At 44.8% G+C, this 22,433-nt stretch overlaps 2 protein-coding genes and 1 long non-coding RNA gene across 10 annotated transcripts in view; 2 read left to right on the top strand and 1 right to left on the bottom strand.

Annotated features, from left to right (window-relative positions):
* Positions 1 to 85: 85 nt before the first annotated feature.
* On the top strand, positions 86 to 16,178 carry TIRAP (TIR domain containing adaptor protein). Of its 2 annotated transcripts, none has more exons than XM_019941660.3 (5): positions 86 to 213; positions 9,502 to 9,625; positions 9,834 to 9,992; positions 11,474 to 12,073; positions 13,173 to 16,178. In XM_019941660.3, the coding sequence occupies exons 3-5, from the start codon at positions 9,926 to 9,928 to the stop codon at positions 13,190 to 13,192; spliced, it is 687 nt and encodes a 228-aa protein (XP_019797219.1). In that variant the 5' UTR covers positions 86 to 213; positions 9,502 to 9,625; positions 9,834 to 9,925; the 3' UTR covers positions 13,193 to 16,178. The 2 variants fall into 2 exon arrangements, with proteins under 2 accessions (XP_019797219.1, XP_033717720.1); XM_033861829.2 differs by lacking the exon at positions 86 to 213 and adding an exon at positions 7,805 to 8,274.
* LOC141279300 (uncharacterized) lies at positions 15,712 to 21,675 on the bottom strand. Its single transcript, XR_012333270.1, has 2 exons — positions 21,099 to 21,675; positions 15,712 to 20,482 (listed from the first exon to the last, which is right to left on the bottom strand). It is a non-coding gene; the product is annotated as an uncharacterized lncRNA (long non-coding RNA).
* ST3GAL4 (ST3 beta-galactoside alpha-2,3-sialyltransferase 4) overlaps positions 21,649 to 22,433 on the top strand; it is a 74,177-nt gene continuing 73,392 nt past the window's right edge. For 5 of the 7 annotated variants that reach the window (XM_073807997.1, XM_033861819.2, XM_033861818.2 and 2 more), the window contains exon 1: positions 21,651 to 21,875. In XM_073807997.1, coding sequence (XP_073664098.1) covers positions 21,675 to 21,875 — 201 coding nt within the window. In that variant the 5' untranslated portion in view covers positions 21,651 to 21,674. Of the gene's footprint in view, positions 21,876 to 22,433 lie in introns of all 7 variants that reach the window. The other 2 variants (XM_073807998.1, XM_019941644.3) reach the window with 2 other exon arrangements.

The raw sequence follows: 22,433 nt of genomic DNA, 5'->3' as shown, positions 1-22,433 counted from the left end.
AAGTGGGCGCGGAGGGCCCGGCCGCCGCCCCCTCGGGTCGGGCTTGGGGCGTGGGAGCGGCGGTCGGAGGAGGAGCCGCGGGCCGGGAGTCTCGGCGCTTCCGGGGCAGCGGGCGGCCGGCTGCACTTCCCGTGGGCGAGCGGCCCGCCGGGCTTCGGAGCCCGTGCCCCGCACCGGCCGCACCGAGGTAGCGCCCCGCGCACCCCGGCGCAGGTGAGCGCTCGGGGAGGCGCGGGCGGGAGCGGGAGCGGCGGGGCCCCGCGGAAGGGGCGAGCAGGCGAGCGGGCGGGGCGGGCAGGCGGCTGGGCCGGCAGGACTCCCGCGGGCAGTGGACCCCTGCGTTCGGCCCCGTTAGCGGCCCGGTCCCCGGTCCCCGGTCATCGGTCCCGGATTTGCCCCCTCCCTGCGGCACCTCCGGCCGGTTCACCGCCGTCCCCTCTGCGCCCCTTCACCTGGCCGCTCGTAGCACCCACAACGCGGAAACGGGTGAAAAGGCCCCCAGAGAGAGCTGTCACCTTCTCTGTCGCCAAGAAGTTCGTGCAGGGAGCCCTCCTTGAGCTTGAGGAGCCTGCCTGGTTCAGGTGGCTTCGGTCTTGAACTGTGGATCCTTTTTCTTCCAGGCCCTCGCGTCCTTCTCTGCTCTGTCGCAGCCTCTCCCTCTGCTCTTCTGATGGCCTTTGTGACAGTGTTTCAGCAAGAACAGGGCTTTACTTAGGGTTACAGGCCTACGGAGCCATCCCTTCCACAGTCATTTCACGAACCTCTACGATGGGCTGGGCATCGTGTGACAGCACTGAACAGGACAGAGTCAGCCCTCGTCCTCTACCTGGGGGCACTAGGAACCACACACACCCTGACAAGTGCAGCTAAGAGAGGGGAGGATGGAGTACACACTCCCCAAGCTGATGCATCTAACCCAGGGGCCACGGAGGGTCAGGAATGACCCATTGTCAGAGGAAGTCACATCTAGTTATTTTTAAAACCTTTTTTAAAAATTGAAATACAACCCACACACAGAAAAGTGCACAGATCTTAAGTGTACAGCTTTCCCAGTGTCACATTCCTGTGACATTCCTGTGCAGCCCGCACCCAGAATAAATAAAACATTACTCGCACTCCAGAGTTTTTTTGACCGCACCAAACAGCTCGTGGGATCTCAGGCCCTGACCAGGGATTGAACCCTGGCACCCAGTAGTGAAAGCCTGGAATCCTAACCCCTAGGCCACCAGGGAACTCCTCGGATGCCCTCTTATGCCCACTTCCAGTCACTACTTTCACACATGGGTAACTGCTATCCTGGTTTCTAACATCATAAAATAGTTTTATTTGGCTTTGAATTTTGGACACTTGGGATCCTACTTATGTACTTTTGTGTATGGTGTTTTATACTCAGTATATAGATTGAACCCCGTTGCATTTAGCACTCGTTCATGTATTCTCGTTGATGTGTAATTTTTCACTGTATGGATAGACCACTATTTCTACTTTCTACCGGATACTAGGATTGATGGGTATGGTTGTTTCCAGTTTGGGGTTATTGTACATAGTGCTGCTGAGGCGTTCTTATGTTTGTGTTTTGGTGAGCATATGTTAGCACTGCTGTTGGGTACATTCCTAGAAGCGGAATATAGCGCCAGACAGTTTTTCAAAGTCCTCCTACCAATTTGCACTCCCACAGGCAGTATATGAGTTCTGTCTCTCCACATGCTTACCAATACTTGATATTGTCTGTCTTCTTCATTGTAGCCATTCTGCTGAGTGAGTGGGAGGTGGGGTTGCACTGAGGTTTTAATCTGCATTCCTCTGGCGACTAATGAACTGTGCATCTTTTCATACGTCTGTTGGGCCTTTGGATATCCTTTTGTGACGTGTCTGTTCAGTTCTTGTGCCCATTTTTCCAATAGGTTGTCTCTCTTTTTCTTACCAGTTTGTAAGAGTTCTTAAATATTCTGGATATGAGACATATTGGATATGTATTTTTAAAATATCTTCTCTCTCTCAGGAGATTGCCTTTCACTGTCCTTACTAAGAAACCAAGTTGAAGGTAGATTTTAACAAAGAAGAAAGGCCCAGTGAAAATAATAAAATGTCTGGCTTTAAACTAGCACAAATAGCAGTAATAACGCAGGTATTCCAATAAGAATATAGACTTGTATAGCCTAGAGTTACTACTATTTCCTTCTGGTAAATACTTCTGAACAACATGCTTTTAAGTTATTTGAAATTATTCTCTATTAGGAAGATACAGATTGCAAATTTTCCTCTTTCTTTGGTCCCCAGACATTACTAAGACTTTCTGTCTGGTTATGGTTAAATATGAACAGAAGTAGATATTAATGAAGTATTTGCTAATGAAAGATGAAGATATTATAAAAAGGTAGGGAACAGACTCTTAAAGCTAAACATTGCTGATTCATTTGCTCTAATAAGACAACTATTCATGAATCAGTTCCTACAATTCATGTTCTCTGACATGATTCTTTGGAAAATAATGCCAGTCTTCTGTTAAATTTTTAAGCATGTGACGTAATCATTGCGCTTTAACTTGGGATGGTATTTCAATAAGTAATTACGTGTGATAGTCAACCTATTTTGTAGTCAGCCTATTTAGTTAAAAGTGTTATAAACATACTCAAATCTCCTGAAAAAGAAAAAAACCAGTAAATCTTGTTTTCTATTTATACTATGATGTTACATCTTCCCTTCACTTCACAGGCAAAACTTTAAAAGTGTATAATTACTGTCTTCATTTTCTGGCAGGCGTATCATTTGTTCCTCATAATCTAGTTTCTGTTCTAAATGAAAGTGGGGTTTTATGTAGGCAGTTGGTCATCTCCTAATTTTCTAATTCAAATGCTTCTTCTTAATCCTCACTGGCCATTTGACATTTTTCACCAACACCATTGTAAACACCATCTCATTTTCAAAACTCTCTTTCCTTGCCTATCATAACATTGCGTCCTCCTGATGTGTCTGCTTGTAAAACTTGCTCCTCTCCGTCTTTTAACTGTAGGTATTCCTTAATGCTTTGTCTCTTTCCATGCTACGCTTTCCCCAGATGATTTGAATTGTCACAAACAGGCTGATGACTACCGCATCTATAATTCTGGCCCTGCCGCCTTCTTCCAACTCCAGACTCATTTTAAACATATGGCTTGGCATGTGTCTCCATGCGAATATCCCACTAGGATCTTAAACCTACTGTTGCTTTATAGTAAGTTTTTATTATTCTGGTAGTGGAAGTCCTCTTAAAGTTCCTCTTTAAAAATCTTAGTGTTTTTTTTAATCTAACTGCCCCCCCAAAGCCTTTTTCAAAAATATATAAAGAGCAGTCATTTTGTAAGCTCAAAAGGGAACTAATGTATAAAGGCGTAATTTGTAAACTGTATCCGTCATTAAATTCACTGCTGGCACAATCTATATTACATTCAATGCCTGCGTATTTACTTGAGACCTACAGCAAAGTAAATACAAAATAAGTTCACACCATTTCAGTTTAAAATGACCTTTAGTACGCATGTGGCATAGTTTCAAAACTAAGGCAGTTTTCTAAAACTAAGGAACTGTTTTCCAAAGACCAATTTGCTACATTTTGCAAAATACAGCAACACTAATTAAAATGCTTCACATTCCGTGTTTGGTCAGTAAGATATATTCCTATGTGACTAAAATACAGCTAAGGTTTTAGATTTTAACAACCAAAGTAACAATACTTTTGATATATAATTAAATTGAGGGAGCTCCCTAGTGGCCTAGTGGTTAAGATTCAGCGCTGTCACTGCCGTGACCGGGGTGTGATCCCTGGTCCAGGGACTGAGATCCTGCAAGCCTCGCGGCCAAAATATTAAATAAAAATAAAGTAGTGGGTGCTTTTATATACACACACACACTCACACATATATTTGAAATTTTTGACATGTTTAAACATCTTCAGAATTTACAAAATGTAGTGCTGAAGGCATATGTACTTTGTTAGATATTTAGCAAAACTTCAGCACAATGATTTACTTTAATACAGGTTATAAGACTTCAGTTTTCTGCCTGCTAGAGTCCCATCTTAAATCTGACTTTATAGCAAAATTAGTAGTTTGAAATTTATTTCACAAAATCAAATCCCAAGATTTGCCAGGCAATTTTCAATTATTCCACTGCTTATATAAATCGAGACGAGTGGTTCCTTGTGTCAGAGTTACCTGGAGAGCTCTTAAAAAATACAGATTTGGGGGCCCTACTTCTGAACTATTGAATAAGAATTTACGGGGCAGCTATATTTTTAAAAGCCCTCTAGGTGATAATGATATACAGCTTAGTTTAGGAGCCACGGCTGCAGCCCACTAGATCAATCCTTAGTTACGTCAGAATCCTGGGGTACTTGTTTTTTGTTTTGTGGCTTTTGTGCTTTTTGGGGGTTTTTTTGTTTTTGTTTTTTGTGACACACTGCACGGCTTGTAGGATCTTAGTTCCCCAACCAGGGATCAAACCCAGGGCCCCGGCAGTGAGACAGCTGAGTCCTAACCAGTGGACCGCCAGGGAATTCCTGGGGTACTTGTTTAAAAATCACATTCCCAAGCCTTACACCCAGAGATTTGATTCAGTAGATTTGGGATGGGGCCCGGGAACTGGCATTCTAACCCATCATTTTGTTTGGTCCCTGTATTCATTCTCTGTGCTGCATGACAAATACTACAAATTTAGCAACTTAAACCAACACCTATTTGTTATCTCATAGTTTCTGTGGGTCAAGGGCCCGTGAAAGGCTTGTCTGAGTCTTCCGCTGGAGTCTCACCCGGCCGCAGTCCAGGTGTTAGCTAGGGCTGCAGTGCCATCACAGATGCAAATGGGGAAAGACCCTCTACTAAGCCCCCTCAGGTTGTTGTTTGTTGGCAGAATTCACCTCCTTGAAGTTGTAGGACTGAGGTCTGCTTTCTTGCTGGCCATCAGCTGGACACCACTCTTGGCTTCTTGAGGCTGCCTGAAGTTCCTTGACACTTTGCCCTCTCATGACATGGGAAATTCTTCCAAGTCAGCAAGGGAGTCTCTCTCCAGTCTGCTAAGATGAATTTTTACACCCACACCTACACCCATGCACATACATACATATGTACATAATATTCATTTATATGTTATATTTATATATACACATCTTTTTTTTTTTTTTTTTTTTTTTTGCGGTACGCGGGCCTCTCACTGGTGTGGCCTCTCCCGTTGCAGAGCGCAGGCTCCGGACGCGCAGGCTCAGCGGCCATGGCTCACGGGCCCAGCCACTCCGCGGCATGTGGGATCTTCCCGGACCGGGGCACGAACCTGCGTCCCCCGCATCGGCAGGCAGACTCTCAACCACTGCGCCACCAGGGAAGCCCTATACACATCTTATATAACAAATATGTATGTATTGTATGTATATACACATATACACACACACACTTGTTACTGTATATATGATGTGTATATACATTTATATACATATGCAAACACACACACCCTACAGAATAACACAATCATGTGAGTGACATACTACAACCTTTGCCATATTCTATTGGTAAGAAGTCATGGGTCCTGCCCAACACTCACAGGTATGAACACGGGACTACCTTAGGGTCTGTCCACCACAGTCCGTAACTCCTCAGAAACACTGTATTGTGCCTCTCTAGCTATTAACAATTAATTGCAGCACTTTTACAGACATTGTCCTGCAAGTTCTAACGCATCCTCCCTGACAAGCGTTTCAGCAAATGTTTGAGAAGCCAGTGTTGGAGCCTTTGAAACCGGTGTTCTTAAAGTCAAAAATCACATGAAGAGTAGATACTAATTTATCCATCAAAGAAGTGAAAAACTCCCTCAAACAATTTAAATCTTTAAGCGGACCCGGTTTTTGTTTACTTTCTGGCCGCACCACATGACATGCAGGGATCTTAGTTCCCCAACCTGGGATCGAATCTGCGCCCCGCCCTGCAATGGAAGCGCAGAGCCTCAACTGCCGGACCGCCAGGGAAGTCCCAAGCAGACCAGTTTTTAGCACTCAGATTCAATGCTTTCCCCATTCATTAGCCTCACATACAATCAAACATGGTGTAGTAGTTTCCTACTGCTTCTGTAATAAAGTACCACAAGCGTAGTGGATTCATACCACACACATTGATTATCTTATAGTTGTGGCAGTCACAGTCTGAAGTGGATCAGCGGGGCTGCATTCCTTCTGGAGGCTCTAGGGAGGAATCCAGGTCCTTGCCTTTTCCGCCTTCTAGAGGCTGCCACCTTCCTTGCTCACAGCCCCACGCTACACCCACCTCTGCTTCTGTTGTCACATCTCTTCTCTCACTCTGACCCTCCTGTCTTCCTTTTCTAAGACCTTTGGGATTACATTTGGCCCACCTGGATAATCCAGGCTAATCTTCCCATCTCCAGACCCTTAATCACATCTGCAAAGTCAGCTTCTGCCAAGTAAGGTAGCTTATTTTCACTGGTTCTGAGGATTAGGATGTGTATGTCTTTGGGGACCACTGTGCTGTCACCACGGACAGTGATTCCAGCTTAACAGAAATGGGATACGAATTATATAAGATACATAATCATACGCCTTCATAGGTTTCAGAACATTCCCTATATAATAGATATTGGAGACCAGTTAGATATTGAATAATACTTAATACACTTTGGATTTTATACAGTGAAACTTTACAGTATTTACCTCACATATTAAGTTCCTTCATGTAATATTGAAAAAGCATTCTAAAAACACTGATGGTAACAGGCTACTGCTTTTTCTATTTTTTTTTTTTTCAGTACATGGGCCCCTCACTGTTGTAGCCTCTCCCGTTGCGGAGCACAGGCTCCGGATGCGCAGGCTCAGCAGCCATGGCTCACGGGCCCAGCCGCTCTGCGGCATGTGGGATCTTCCCAGACTGGGGCACGAACCCATGTCCCCTGCATCGGCAGGCGGACTCTCAACCACTGCGCCACCAGGGAAGCCCTCTTTTTCTTTTGAAGAAGCTCTTTGCTAATCTTCTTTGTAATTATCTACAAAGTAGGTATTTAGGTCTATATCATTCTACTGGATGAATGTCTTCAAAGCACAGGGAAAAGTGACTACATAACAAATTAGAGAATAGACAGAGTGAGGGATGAGAGCTTCCAGTTGGAGATTTGGGTTCATTATCTTCTCACCTGCCTGACAACTATGTCTCCCATATCTCGACCATATCTCGATATAGACTGTTATTAAATCTTGTAAAGATTAATCGTATTTGAATGTGATGGCTCCACAGCCTCAGCTGTACAGAACTGAAAAAGTAACAAGGAAAATGCAGTATGGTTTAGACTCTAGGAGGTAGACCGTGTATACAGTTAATGGAACTGGTCTGCATTCTTACTCAATTATCCTTTGTCAAAGATGCTATTTCCTGTGTTTGAACTTTTCCATAACATCAGTCACTAGGGCTTATACCAATCCACTTCCAGTGGCTGTTGGGCAATTGGATTTCTTCTTAAACAAGCAATGAAAAATGGCAGCTACCCCAAATCAGCATGTATCGCCAAAAGGGCACGTCATTTGATAAAATGAGAAACTGAAACTTAGATCTATCTACATCTGTTAAGTAAAGTGTTATGTCAATTTTGAACCTTTAGGCTGTCATTAAAAATATCAAATGATTCTCCAGTTTTTAAGTGTATCAAGGCCAAATGATGAATTTTCAAATTAAAACACAATTGAAAAAAAGATTTAAATAATATAAAAAGCAAGTAACATTGTGTCTACTGCTGGGGGCGGGGTGGGGAGGGGAAGGACATCTTGAATGGTTGAAATGAAGATGTCAAGAAACAGCGACTCCTGACCAGGAAAAGGATTTCAAAACCTAACAGTGGTTAACCAGGCACTGCCTCAATCTCACCACTTAGGGGCTGAAATCCAAAGAATATTAGATAGGAAAAGAAACGCATGTCCTTGTTAATGTTCCCCTTTTCACGTCTTTTTAGCTCGCTTAGCAGCTCTCTGCTTTGCTCTTTCAAATGTGCTTCTGGTCCCGAGTCCGTCTCACTCCTGCTTCTGCTCCCGCACCCCTGCACCCACTACTGCTGCAGTTGAAGTTCTCCTTTTTTTTGAACTTTGATATATTTTCATGAATCATCAGTATCTCTTGTCTTCTCTTCATCAGCTTGGCATAAGGGTGTTCAGCATTTAGCAGAATGAAGCATTTTTGTCCAACATTGAAGGACATTCTTTAAATTTTGAAAACTCTTATCTCAGCGCGTCTATTCAGACAAGCCGTTTTCTCTGTGAGTTCCCGGATGTGGGAGGGGGTTGTTTTGACCTCTGTAGATCCATCAAATAGTGAGAAAGCAGTCCTTGCTCTAGAACCAAGTTCTCCACCAGCCCTTCATCTTCAGAAGCCACTAGAACACAGTGGCTCCATCTTGGACCAGGGTGGGCTCTGCTCCACACAATGTCCTCCCAGAAACCTAGGCAGAAAGAGCCTCCACCATCAGGGACATCAGGTCATTGTGGTGGGAAGAGAACATGGCCATGGCGTTTTGCCCGTCTAATGGTCCTTTGCGTTTCCATATAAATTTAGATGCCGTTTGACAATCCCTTCTCTCCCCACCCCCACCAAAAAAAGAAAACCAAACCAAAAACCTTCCAGAATTTGGAATAACATTGAATAGATCCCTCCAATATCTAGATTATTTTAAATACATACTAACCCACACTATTTTCTAAGCCATTTTACATTTTACATAAATCATCTCATGTAATCTTCACAGTAATGCCTAGCAGGCTGTAGTATTATTTCCATTTCACAGATGGAAAAGCTAAAGTTTAGGGTTTCCCTGGGGCGCAGTGGTTAAGAATCCGCCTGCCAATGCAGGGGACACGAGTTCGAGCCCTGGTCTGGGAAGATCCCACATGCCGCGGAGCAACTAAGCCCGTGTGCCACAACTACTGAGCCTGCGCTCTAGAGCCCACGAGCCACAACTACTGAGCCCGCGTGCTACAACTACTGAAGCCCACGCGCGCTAGAGCCCGTGCTCGGCAACAAGAGAAGCCACCGCGAAGAGAAGCCTGTGCACTGCAACAAAGAGTAGCCCCCGCTCACCACAACTAGAGAAAGCCTGCGTGCAGCAAGCAACGAGCACCCAATGCAGCCAAAAATAAATAAATAAAATAAATTAAAAAAACCAAAAAAGCTAAAGTTTAGCAAGAGTAAAGTAGTTTACCAGAGGCCACAGTTCATAAGAGATGAGATCTAGGACCTCTGCCTGCAGAGTCTGCAGCCTTTACCACTATGTACAGCTGAGGGAGGGAGGGAGAGAGGAAGGGAGGGAGGGAGTGGAGGGAGATTGGGTGGGTGGATGGAGGGACGGAGTTATTCAGGGGAAGGCAGACCTGGAGGAAAACTCCCCCAAGGTTTCTTACACGTGCTCTCTCTCTACTGCTCAACATCTGTCTACCTTGATACATAATTATTTGTCCAAATAGTAACAGACCTTCTTCTCTGATTTCAGCATTTACACAGGAAGTTCTTACAACGAGCTGCCTGCCAGCCGCCCTTCCCCAGATCCCGAATGCAACCCTGGCCAGGTGGCGCAGAGAACAGTCACTCTGCTGGTCATGCTGAGCTCATACTCTGTAAGTCTGACGGCTGCACAGATCGGGGTTCAGCTAGCAACCTGATCCCAGTGGCGTCTGTCCCTAATCCCCTAAGGGATGAGGGACCGATTTAGAGACTGAACCTCTGTCAGGCACCAAGGGAGAAAGAAATGCCAGAGCCCACCCACTGGGACTGGGAGTAAGGTTAAGTACAGCTTTTGTGATCCTTTCTCTCTGTCTCTTGTAGGATGGATGTTGGATGAGGTCAAGACTGGGTCCCCTCCCTTCTCCCACTTTACCAATGCCTGATCTCATGGGGTTAGTTTGGAGCCCACCACTATGGCATCATCAACCTCCGTGCCAGCTCCTCGTTCCAGGTCCAAGAAGCCTCTGGGCAAAATGGCTGGTGAGTGGACACAGACTCCTAATTCCAGGAGGCTGCCTGGCCCCCAAACACAGGCCCTGGAGAGACGCAGGGAGGCTGACGGGGTGGGCGTGGGGGGGTCCTGCTTTGACTTCAGTGCCCACAGGCCCTGTGGGGAGTGAGGGGGCGTGCATCAGGGAGCCTTCAGTCCTTTTGGCTCACAGCTTTCCCAAGTGTGCTCAGCTAGTCTTCCCAGCCTGGAAACCACTGTGCTGAGTGCTTAACAGGGTGTCACTTTTTAACTAAATCGCCCTGAACCATTCAGAGGTAGGAGCCAAGGAGAGAGAAAAAAACAAATCAACCTCCAGGACACCACACTCTCTGTCCCGGTCAAAATGGGGAAGCTGAGCTGAAACCATTTGGAGTACTCACAGTATGCCAGACACTGCATTATCTCCGCTGATCTTCAACAACAACTAAAATGAACCCATTTTACAGAAGAGGAAGTGGAGACATAGACTGACTTGCTTATGGTCGTATAGAAAGCAAGTAGCAGGTCCACAATCAAATCTGTTGCCCCACTCCAAAGCGTGGCCCCGGATCACTCAGCTCTAAGGTCTTCAGGTACCCTGGGCAGTGAGTGGTCCTCTTGCACATTTCCATTTTACCCATTTAGCAACAAGCTAGGATTTCTCAGGGCCAAACAGATGACAATCCCTGGCTCTCTCCCTCCCATAGTGGGTAGCCCCTTAATCTAAATCCACCTCCCCTCAATGCTGAAAGTGCGTTTGGGGCCTAATTGATCTTTACCAGCTTAACGTAGCTCTACTTCCTGACTCACGGATTGTCGACTAGTCAGCTTGTGGGAAGTTCTGGTTAGGATAGGCTAGGGGGGTACCAGCAATCGAAGGGCGTGGAGCAAAGCCATCTTTCCCAATCAGGCTTGTGAAACAGCCAGAGTTCTTTTCTTCCTTCCTTCCTTCCTCCCTCCCTCCCTCCCTCCTTTCCTTTCTTCCTTTTTTCCCCCCTCATATTGTGGTTATACCAAAAGCTTTACAAAAAATTATTGAGGTATAATTGACATACAACATTCTATCCGTTTCAGGTGTACAGCATAATGATGCAACATGCGTATACATTGTGAAGTAATCATTACAACAAGTCTAGTTAACATCCATCACCATACGTAGTTACAGATTTATTTTCTTCTTGGGATGAGAACTTTTAAGATCTATTCTCTTGGCACCTTCAGAATATGCAGTATGGTAAGACAGGCGGGCATTACATCCCTGCTGACTTATAAAGCTGCCAGAGTTTTCATGTGTTCCCGAAACCTTTAAAGATAAGGGAGACTTTGGGGCAAGTCCTGAGGGATGTACACAGTAGCAGAGCAGCAGTTGTGAGAAGAAGGTGGACAGGGGAGATGGGCTGACCTCCTCCCCGCGGTGGCTCCTCTCTGGAGGGGGGTCGCCAGGAGACCCCTGCTGAAAGCTCCAGGCCTCAGCAGTGCTTCTTCCCCGCAGACTGGTTCAGGCAGGCCCTGTCGAGAAAGCCCACAAAGACGCCCGTCTCCCCAGAAAACTCCCGCAGTGACGGTTCACAGCCGAGCTCCTCGGACAGGCCCCCAGCCCTGGGCCCCAGCTCAGAGGCGTCTCCCACCCCGCCACCGACACCGACACACTTGGGCGCCCACGGCAGCAGTAGCAGCAGCAGCGGCCGCTGGAGCAAGGACTATGATGTGTGCGTGTGCCACAGCGAGGAGGACCTGGCGGCCGCCCAGGAGCTGGTCTCCTACCTGGAGGGCAGCGCTGCCGGCCTGCGCTGCTTCTTGCAGCTTCGCGACGCAGACCCCGGCGGCGCCATAGTGTCCGAGCTGTGCCAGGCGCTGAGCAACAGCCACTGTCGCGTGCTGCTCATCACACCGGGCTTCCTCCGGGACCCGTGGTGCAGGTACCAGATGCTGCAGGCGCTGAGCGAGGCCCCCGGGGCGGAGGGCCGCACCATCCCCCTGATGTCAGGCCTCAGCAGAGCCGCCTACCCCGCCGAGCTCCGATTCATGTACTTCGTGAACGGCTGGGGTCCCGACGGTGGCTTTCGCCAAGTCAAGGAGGCTGTCACGCGGTGTAAGTTACGGGGAAGGGAGAAGGGGAAGGGGCTTCGGCCATAGCGCCTGCTCTACTTGGGCTTTTAGGAGACACCCAGTGTGGCCTAGTACAGGCTTCAGTTCAGAGCACTTAGCAGACGCTGCGCTTTTTTTTTTTTACAAATAGGTTTGTGGCAACCCTGCGTTGTCAGATGATGGTTAGCATTTTTTTTTAGTAATAACATTTTTAAATTAAGGCATGTACATTGTATTTTTTATCAATTTTTTATTGAAATGTAGTTGATTTACAAGGTTGTGTCAATCTCTGTTGCACAGCAAAGTGATTCAGATATAGATATATATAGATATATATATACACATTCTTTTTTTATATTCTTTTCCATTATGGTTTATCATAGGATATTGAATATAGCTCTCTGTGAAGGCACGTACATTGTTTTTAAAAACATAATGCTATTACACACTTAATAGACTACAAAAAAGTGTAAACACAACTTTCATATGCACTGGGAAGCCAAAAAATTTGTGTGACTCATTTTATTGCAATATTTGCTTTATCGTGGTGGTCTCGAACTGAACCTGCAGTATTTCTGAGGTCTGCCTGTAGTTCAGAATGCAGGCTCTGGGAAAATAACTGTGTCACTTGGACAAGCTACTTAACTGCTCTGTGCCTGGGTTTTCTCACTGGTTAAATGAGAATGAAACTATATACATAAATAAGTATGTACACTAAGTAAATTCAGAACGTGGCCTGGCACATGTAAAGTACTTGTGACAGGCCGAGCCTAGCGCGTTATCAAGTCCTCAATAAATATAAGTCACTATTATCATTATTAGTATTAATAGTATTAGGTTTCTCTCACTGAGGTCAGGTTGGAGATGGCCACCAAGAGCTGGGAAAATGCCAGGAGGGACCCTGGTTTAGTAACGCAAACAGGTACAAAATAATAGGAAAGAATTGCCTACCATAAGCGTATCCAGGGAGGGGCGTTGTATTACAGTGGGTTTAGAAGTAAAATAGATTAAAAGGTAGCGAAGACAGGGACATGTGGGGGAAACAGAGATGCTGGGATTTGAGGAGGGTGACAAGCCATGTAATTCTCTTTCGTCCCTTTCAGATCTGCAGACCCTCAGCTGACACTTCTCACATCAACACGGATGCAGACAGTTGGAGCAAAGCTGGAAATGGAGTGAGAGGGCCTAGGACCCTGGGTTCCATACATGTGCCAAGTTATGAGGAGTAAGTTTGCAGCACTTTGTATGTGACCCTGGGATCAGATTGTCTGTGGCCTCCATAACCATGGGCTCCCAGGAAGGTCCCGGGGAAGCTGGGGACTCCCCCAGGAAGGCCTGGGGAAGCTGGGGACTCCCCCAGGAAGGCTGTGAGGGAGCTGGGGACTCCCCCAAGAAGGCCTGGGGAAGCCAGAAAGTGGAGGTGGAAGGAAGCGTGATACCAAGACGTCACCCACGCGCTGCCTCCTGTGTGACTGGACGTGAAGCCTGGCACATCGTGCCCACGTCTTCTTCCCCTGGAATCGGGCACTGGTGTCTAGGTGCCTTCCTCCTGAAGAGGTGGCTCACCTGAGTAAGGAGCTGGAAGCCTGGACTGCGCGCCTCAGCTGGGGGGTTTTCCCAGTTGCCTGCGGAAGCCCTGAACAGGTGTCAGGAGAGAACAACAGGTATAGCGTCTTTCACACTCACACTCTTGCCGGCGTCTCCCGGTGAGTCGTTCACTTCCGAAAGCTGCATGGAAGATGCCCTCAGCATGTCTACAGGACAAATACTGTCCTGTATTTGTTTTCACTGCACGCCTGTCATTAAAGACTCACACCTAGAAATGAGTCTGAAGAGGGGACAGAAGAGGGGAGGGAGCAGGTGGGGTGAAGAGGAGGAAAGCTCAGACCCTTTAGCTGGGATCAAAAGCCCACCCACCAATGCTCTGACATATGGGGGCCTCATCAGGCATCTGGCTAGAACTCCTGCTTTTACAGTAGTTCCTTCACCTCTGCACTCAGAGGAATCAGTGTATTTCTTCTGGCAGATCGATGGTCTACCTTGTAGGACAGGCAGAGTTTCATTCATCCGTTCTTAGTAAAACTTGGTTGTTGAACTGAAATGAATTTATGATTCCCCTGATGTGTACTTTTGTGTCTCTTCTCCCTCTTCCCCCACCACATCTCCTCCTTTTACTGAAAAAAATGTATATATATATATATATTAAATTGAGATAGAATTGACATATAACATATTAGTTTTAACTGTACATGATTCTCTATTTGTATATATTGTGAAAAAATTTTATTTTTCATTACAAATTATCTTATTACATACAAAAGGACTAAAGAATAATGCAGTGTACACTCACGTACTCAACACCCAGCTTAGAAGCCAAACCTCACAATCCCCATGTTGCTCCCTTTGTGCCCTTACATTCTCTTCCCTACTCCCACCAGAAGTAACCACTATTCTGAATTTTGAATTTATCATTCTTAGCTTTTCTCTAGAAATTTATTACATATGTATGCATCCCTGACAATATATTAACTTTTACATGGTTTTACACTTTACATAAATGGTGTTATATTCTGCAAATTCCTCTTTTTTTTTTTTTTTTTTTTTGCCATGTTTGTAAGATGTATCCATATTGATTCATGGAGCTGCAGTAAATTCACTTTCATTCCGTTATGTAAATATACCACTATTCAGTCGCACATGTTTTTACAAGTGGACATTTGGTTGTTTCCAGTTTTTTTGCTGTTGAAAACAATGAGCCTGTGAGCATTTTTATTCTTGTGTATGTTTCCAAGAGCAAGATTTTCTAGGATTTAACCTAGATGGAGAACAGCTGGGTAGTGAAACGTGCGCACCTTCAGTTCTGGTAGAAGATACCAAATTTTCTTCCAGATTGGTTGTGCAATTTATGTTCCTGCCATTTGTGCATAAGAGTTGCCACTTTTGCATCTTCTTGCTAACATTTAGAATTATCAGATTTTTTAAATTTTATTTTTTTGCCACGCTGCACGGCTTGTGCGATCTTAGTTCCCTGACCAGGGATTCAACCCGGGCCCCGGCAGTGAGAGCACCGAGTCCTAACCACTGGACTGCCAAGAAATTCCCTAGACTTATCAGTTTTTTAAGTGTTTAATAAGCTGGTGGATGAACACTGGTATCCCATTGTCATAATATTCTTTTTTTCCTTTTGCCTTTTTTTATTAAAAAATATATATATCATACACTAAAAGGAAGAAGGAAGTTTGATGAACCCCCATATACCTATCACCCACTTTCAACAATTACCAACTCAGAGATAAGCTTTTATTAATAATAACCTTACCCATTAGTCAACCGAAGATCATTTTGAAGCAAATCGCAGGTATTATTTTATTCTAAATATTTAAGTATGTCTCTCTAAATTATTAGAAGTTTAAAAACAAATGACCACCATATAACAGTATCTTTTAAAGAACAGAAGCTTTATTTTTTAATGTGAAAACTTTTATCTATTACTTTGTAGTCTGTGCTTTTTGTGTCTTCTTTAGGAAATCTTCCCTACTCCTGTAGTTTCTTCTGGAAATATTTCACATTTAGGTCTTTAATCCACCTGGATGTTTTGTTTGGGTTTGTTTTTGTAGCTCTTGGTTTATAAGTTAGAGATACTTTTTTTTTTTCATTTGAATAGCCATTATTTACTGACTAGTCCATCCTTTCCCCACTGATTGTGATGTCACTGCTGTTATACGTTGTCATACGTGAGGGTCTGCTCCTGGGTTCTCCAGCCTCCTCCCTTTGTTGATGTATCCCTGTGTCAGTGGCACCGTGGCTTATGTACTGTTGTTGTTAGTAAACCTGGATAACTTAATAGTCAGCTCTTCCCATTCCTCTTAATCATGAAAATCACTTCCACCCTTCCTGTTCCTTTACTCTTTCATGTAAATTGTTTATTCAGTTTGTCAGATTCCAGGAAAAGGCCAGTTAATATTTTTATTGGACTTACATTGAGTTGAGAGATTAATTTGGAAAGGATAGATTTTTTAATTATATTGAATCTTTCTCCTAATAAAAATGGCATGTCTCCATTTATTCATGTCTTTAAATGTATTTCAATAAAAACTTTATAAATCTTTTCCATATTGGTCAGTCACATTTTTTATGAGATTTATTCCTTAGTATGTCATATTTTCTGTTGCTACTGTACAAGGTTTTTTTAAAAAAATATTTTTATTCATTCATTCATTCCTTCATTTTGGCTGCACTGGGTCTTTTTTTTTTTAATAAATTTATTTATTTGTTTTTGGCTGTGTTGGGTCTTTGTTGCTGCGCGGGGGCTTTCGCTAGTTGCGCTGAGTGAGGGCTGCTCTTCGTTGCGGTGCGTGGGCTTCTCATTACGTGCACCGGGTGTTAGTTGCGGCATGCGGGATCTTTTTTTTTTAGTTGCGGCATGCGAACTCTTAGTTGCGGCATGCATGTGGGATCTAGTTCCCCAACCAGGGATTGAACCCCGGGCCCGTTGCATTGGGAGCGTGGAGTCTTAACCACTGGACCACCAGGGAAGTCCCCCATATTGATTTAATATAAGCAAACTACTGAATTATTTATTCTATAAGACTATAGACTTTGTTGGGTTTCTATAAAGACAATCATATAATTTGCAAGACAAAACAAAAACTTATCTTTCTCTGCTGCCTAGGACCACCAGTAAGATATTGAAAGTGACAACTTTGTCTAAATTATGATTTCAAAGGGAATGCTTCAGACATTTCACCATTATACGTGGTATCTGTTGTACGTTTTGGGTTTGGTACATATTTTTTAACAAGCTGTAAGTTTCCTGTTGTTTCTAGTTGATTATGAGTTTTACTTATGTTGAATGGGTTTGAAATATATTCTAAAATTTCCGCATCTACTGAAATGATGTTTTTTTCCCCCTTTTAAATGGTAATTCAGTGAATAACATTAGATTTTCTAATGTTAAGCTGGTCTTATATTCCCGGGGTAAACTTATCTTGATCGTGATGTATTATTACCTTTGTTTAAATTGCAGGATTCAGATTGCTAACATTTTCTTCATGATTTTACATGTATATCCGTATGTAAGATTGGCCCATAATTATCCTTTCTTGTATTATCCTTTTCTGGCTCTGTTACCAAGGTTATATCAGCTTTCTAAAATAATTGGGGAGTGGTCCCTTTTTTCTATTCATTGATGAGTTAAAGCTTGGAATTAATTGCTCCTTGAATGTTTAGTAGACTAATCTGCAAATGCAGTTGGACCTAGCGTGTTTTGCAAGGGGGAGAGTGGGGCGGATTTAAAACTCCAATTTCTGTATCTTAAAGAGTTATAGATCTATTTAGATTTTTCATTTCTTCTGGAGTCGATTTGGCGTAAACAGTGAAGAATACAAAACTGGCTGAAATAGATTTTTCAGTTTGAATTCCCGGATCATGTAGGCAGTATGAATCTGAATTCTAAATCTGCATGGAGATTGGCCTGTGATTACAAATTTTCAGGGTTTTTTGTCTTTTTTTTTTTCTTCTCCCCTCCGGAGCCAGATGTTGAGGCAGGTAAGTTTCCTAAACATCTTGTCTCCTTTAGTAGGGCAGCTTTTCTTTTACTTTTTAAGTAGTTGGCCCTTTCATTGAGGTGGGGGCCCTTTAGAGATCTTGGCTTGCTGGGAAGTTTTCTCTTCCAACTCCTCGCTTGCATGAGCCCAGATCTGCGCCTTAAACGTCACATTTTAAAGCCCGAGGCTCTAGACTTCTAGGAACAAGCCATCACCCTTAGAACTTCAGCTTCAATACCCACTTACTATTCTATAGATTTTATTTTCTTGGGAGCACAGGAATGTAACCAAAGGGATGTTTTAAATTTTGCATCCAGAATGTTTAGGAGTTTTTAGCTGATTGTTTTTAGAATATCTAGTCTGTCATACTACCTGAAGTGGAAGTGTCTAGTCCTTCTTTAAACTAAACTAAATAAATAAGTAAAATAAAAGGGAGAAGTTTTGAGATTCCGCAAGAAAATGGAAGGATTGATGCTTATAGACTAGGGCTTCCCAGTAACAACCTTCTAATACAGCAATGTCCAGTCGAACTTTCTGTGGTGATGGAAATGTTCCACATCTGTGCTGTCCAATGTGATACGAGCCATACGTGGCTATCAAGCACTTGAAACGTGGTTGTATGACTGAGGAACTGAATTTTAAATTTCATTTAATTCTAATTAATTTAAATGTAAAGTTACATGTGGCTAATGGCTATTGGATAGGACAGTGCAGAGCCTTCTAATGTTTCCAAACAAGCTGATCTAAAAAATTATCAGCAGACAAATGCCTCTGAAGCCAAGTGAAGATTTACTGCTGTAAAGGTCCCTTACACTCTGCTGTCTGGTATTGCAGCAGGTCCTCTGGGGGCTGAGGCTCCCTATGAGCTCATCTTTTCCTTGAGCCAGGCCCTCTTATGAGTAGAATTCTGACCTTATGCATATTCTAATTAGCATTATACAGTTGGTCCTCCAACAATGTGGGGCTTAAGGGCGCCAACCCTCTGTGCAGTAGAAAACCAGCTACAACTCTACAGTTGACCCTCTGGACGCGTATCTGTGTATTCATGTAGTAATGCAGTATTTACTATTAAAAAAAAATCTGAGTATATGGAGACCCTGCAGTTCTAACTCGTGTTGTTCAAGGGCCAAGTGTATGCTTCTTTTCTTTTCTTTTTTTTTCTTCAGCTAAGACAGCAAAAGAGATGATTTACTGTACACATTACATTCAGCCGCAACTGAGAACAGAACTAGTACAGAATGACACAGGTCCAGGGCAAAGGACCAAAAGGGGTCGTTTTGATGTGAGCAAGGTGGGTCTCTCAAAGGTTGTCAAGGCAATCAGAATGGGCATACATGTTCCAGATCCACTGAGACAAGTTCTAGACAGTAGGTATGCAGCCCAACAATTTCTACCAGCATCCCTGGCCTCTGGCTTCCCTTGTTTCTGCTCCTGTGGCCTCCATGGGTGTACGATTTTACTGGGACCTCTGCCTCATCTTTCTTCTTTTGTACTTGAGCCTGCACCTTTGCTTCTTCCTCCACTTCGCTCTCATGGCACGGAGGTTTCTCAGGAGATGGCACTAAGGCTGAGAGCTGTTTCTTTTCTTTTTTAAAAAACTTGTTTCAAAGAAAAATTTCACTTTGAGTGACAATTATTTTTCTGGAAAGCAGAGACTTCACTCTCCTGAAGTTTCCACCAAAGCCACCATATTTCAACCAGTCTTGCTAATAGCCCAGCTGGTCACTCATGCTTATGGGGGGACGGGGAAGAGGAGCTAGAGAAAGTGCTATAAGTTTAACTGGACTAGTGCAAGCTCACCCAACAGGGCTTTGAAAACCCAATATGCTCCCTCCCACCAAATTAAAAAAAATTTAAAAAGTAAGGGTGGCGAGTAGAAAATACCAATGGTTTGCTGACAAAAAAAATGTCGCCTGCCATTTCAGTAAACAACAAATACTGCCACCATCAAGCCATCAGCCACACAGCCACCCCATGGTGCACCTGAGGGGAATTCAGGATGGAGAAAAAGAGGATACCGGCCCTAGATAGTTAAGATGCATATCTAAGGAATAATTCCAAGGAGCCCAGACTCTTGCATTTTCCCATACACAGACAAGCACTAAAATCATTAACTTGAGATGTCTCTTTTTTGTGATTAGCAGTAATCTTTTTTAAATTAATTAATTAATTATAGTATTTATTTATGTATTTATTTTTGCTGCTCCAGGTCTTAGTTGTGGCACGTGGGACCTTCATCACGGCATGGGGGATCCTCAGTTGTGGCACGCATGCGGGATCTAGTTCCCCGACCAGGGATCGGACCGGGGCCCCCTGCATTGGGAGTGTGGAGTCTTACCCACTGTACCCCCAGGGAAGTCCCCTAATAGTAACCTTTTGATGTTCAACTACATTTTTTTTTTTCAGCAAAATCTCCTATATATCCTGGCTCCTCCCTTACCTCTTTGGAACAGCTCCTCAGAGCTATCCTGACAGTCCGTCTCCCGGGCTGTAGTCCTCAGTAAGGTCCCCGAATAAAATATAACTTTTAACTTTTACATTGTGCGTTTTTTTTCCAGTTGGCAGGTTTCAGCAGGGGTGAGCTCACTGCTCAGGAGATGATGCTGATGTGCCATTGGTCCCTGGAAGGGTGTGCTCGAGCACTGGGAGGTTGCAGAGAAATTATCAGTAAAAATTTTACATGGCCAAAAAAAGAAAAGAAACTCCGATGGATGAATCATATTCATGCTGCAAATCACAACCCTGGTAGCACGGTGGACACATGGTCAAAGTGGGTGAAACGGAGCAGGACACTGTGAGGCCTTCTGGGAGCAGACCCCAGCACTACCCCCATCTCAAGTCTGTAGAAAACCTTCAGCCTCCTAGGCCTTCCCAGAGTTCCAAAGAGCAAGTTGAATCAGAGAAGTGAGGAAATGCAGAGACAAAGGAAAACAGTCAAACAAGACAAAAATAATAATAGTTTAGCCATAAAACAAAGTCAAGGACCCTTAGTTCCTCCTCCAGGGCTAGAGATAATATCCTGAGCCATATCCCTGAGTTATTTTGCAGAGACTGAAGCCCCCACCAGGTGGAAGAAGTTAACTGCAAACCGCGTGCTGACCATAACTGCGTAGACTCCCAGCCTCTCTGGAACTAGAAGGTTGATGTTGACTCCAGAAATACCACCTAGTTACATCACCACCAACCAATCAGAAGAAGTCCAGGAGCTATCAGGCACCCCATGACCCTCTCCCTCATCTTGTCTTTAAAATCGCATCTCTGAAAGTCATCAGGGAGTTCAAGTCTTCTGAGCATGAGCTGCCCACTCTCCTTGCTTGGCCCTACCTTGAGAGCCTTGCTACTTTCCTTCGCCGCAACCCAGGGTGGGTAGACTGGCGGGCTGGGGGGAGCACACACAAGCTCGGTTCAGTAATGTGGATACAGAAGGGCAGGAGCCTCCAGGCTGGAGGTTTTAGAAATGTATTTCAGTCCCTGTTCACTTACCTTTCTTTTCAGCCAAAAGTACTGAGAACTGAATAGGATGAACATTTCTGTAAAATGAAAACGGGTGAAAACTGGAAATGATTTAAGGGCTTGCTCTAAAAACAAATTGACCAAGAAATAGGTTGGCTCAGATTTCTGAAACATCCCTTCCACTCTAATCAATGTGGGTGTAATTCTGATTAAAATGTGCTTTCAACCAAAGTGTCAACGCATTGAGTCCAAACGGCGTCTTTTGGCTCCTGCCCCTGGGAGGCTGGGGCAGCCCTCTCCCCTGCAGCCTCTCTCGCCCGCCTCTTTAGGGACTTGTTGCCTTCTCGCTGCCCTCAGCACCGGCCTCCACTCGGGCCGGCTGGCACCAGGGGACCAAGGGGAGGTAACTTGAATTAAAACGCTCGTTCCGGGTGGATCCCAGGGATCAGCGCTCCGAGGCTCCCTAAGGCCGGAAGGGATGCGGCCTCCGGCGCGGACCACGTCGGGAGTTGTAGTCACCGCCCCTTGGCTGAGGTGGGAGGAGGCGGCCGGGAGGGGCGGGACCGCGGCCGGGTTCGCGCAGGCGCACACCTCCCGCCGGGCAGCATGGCGGACACAGCGCCGCAGCCCAACAAGAGAAAGCGCGAAGTGGATGCCGAGGAGGCGGAGGCGCTCGGCACAGAGGGGAAAGAAGCGGGCGTTGGGAATGGTACCTCTGCCCCTGTCCGCTTACCTTTCTCCGGCTTTAGAGTGAAAAAAGTGCTGAGGGAGTCTGCGCGGGACAAAATCATTTTCCTACACGGGAAGGTACCATTAGGCAGCCCTGGGGAGGGGATGCGGGAAGGAGTGACCCAATCGTCGCCTCGGAGGCGGATTTTTTTTTTTTCTTTTTTTAGATTCTTCGGAAAATACCAAGCACATTCCTCGGTGGGGAGCGAGGAAGGCAGAGTGCACTAAAATTCAGGGGGGTTAGTTCGTGGAGGAGGCAAGACTACCTGTGAAATTAAGGGAATTAACACGCGTAGGGCTAATTTTCCTAATTCGTCTTTTACTAAAAAAACCTAACATTTGTAGAGTGTATTGCCGATTCATAATCACATGTTGAAGTCCCTAAGCAGTCATCAGTCATTCATTAAACCTGGAAGTTGCTAGGAACCCAGCAAGTGTTGCCGGACGGTCTTGCTCATCCAGGCCCCAGGTAGGGACATAGAGACTGGGAGGTCTGATCCTTGCTATAAAGAACTCCAGCCCCAGCCGAGGAGACAGTTTATTAAATTGTGATTCAGTTCCGCATATCACGCTCTGACAGTCTAGCACTGAGCTGGGTGCGGGGGACGTAGTGATGAAAGTTACCATCCTTGGTCT

The sequence above is a fragment of the Tursiops truncatus genome, chromosome 8, assembly GCF_011762595.2.
Source record: "Tursiops truncatus isolate mTurTru1 chromosome 8, mTurTru1.mat.Y, whole genome shotgun sequence".
Classification (NCBI taxonomy): domain Eukaryota; kingdom Metazoa; phylum Chordata; class Mammalia; order Artiodactyla; family Delphinidae; genus Tursiops; species Tursiops truncatus.
Note: the sequence above shows the minus strand (reverse complement) of the source record. Positions and strands in the feature narration are given on the sequence as shown.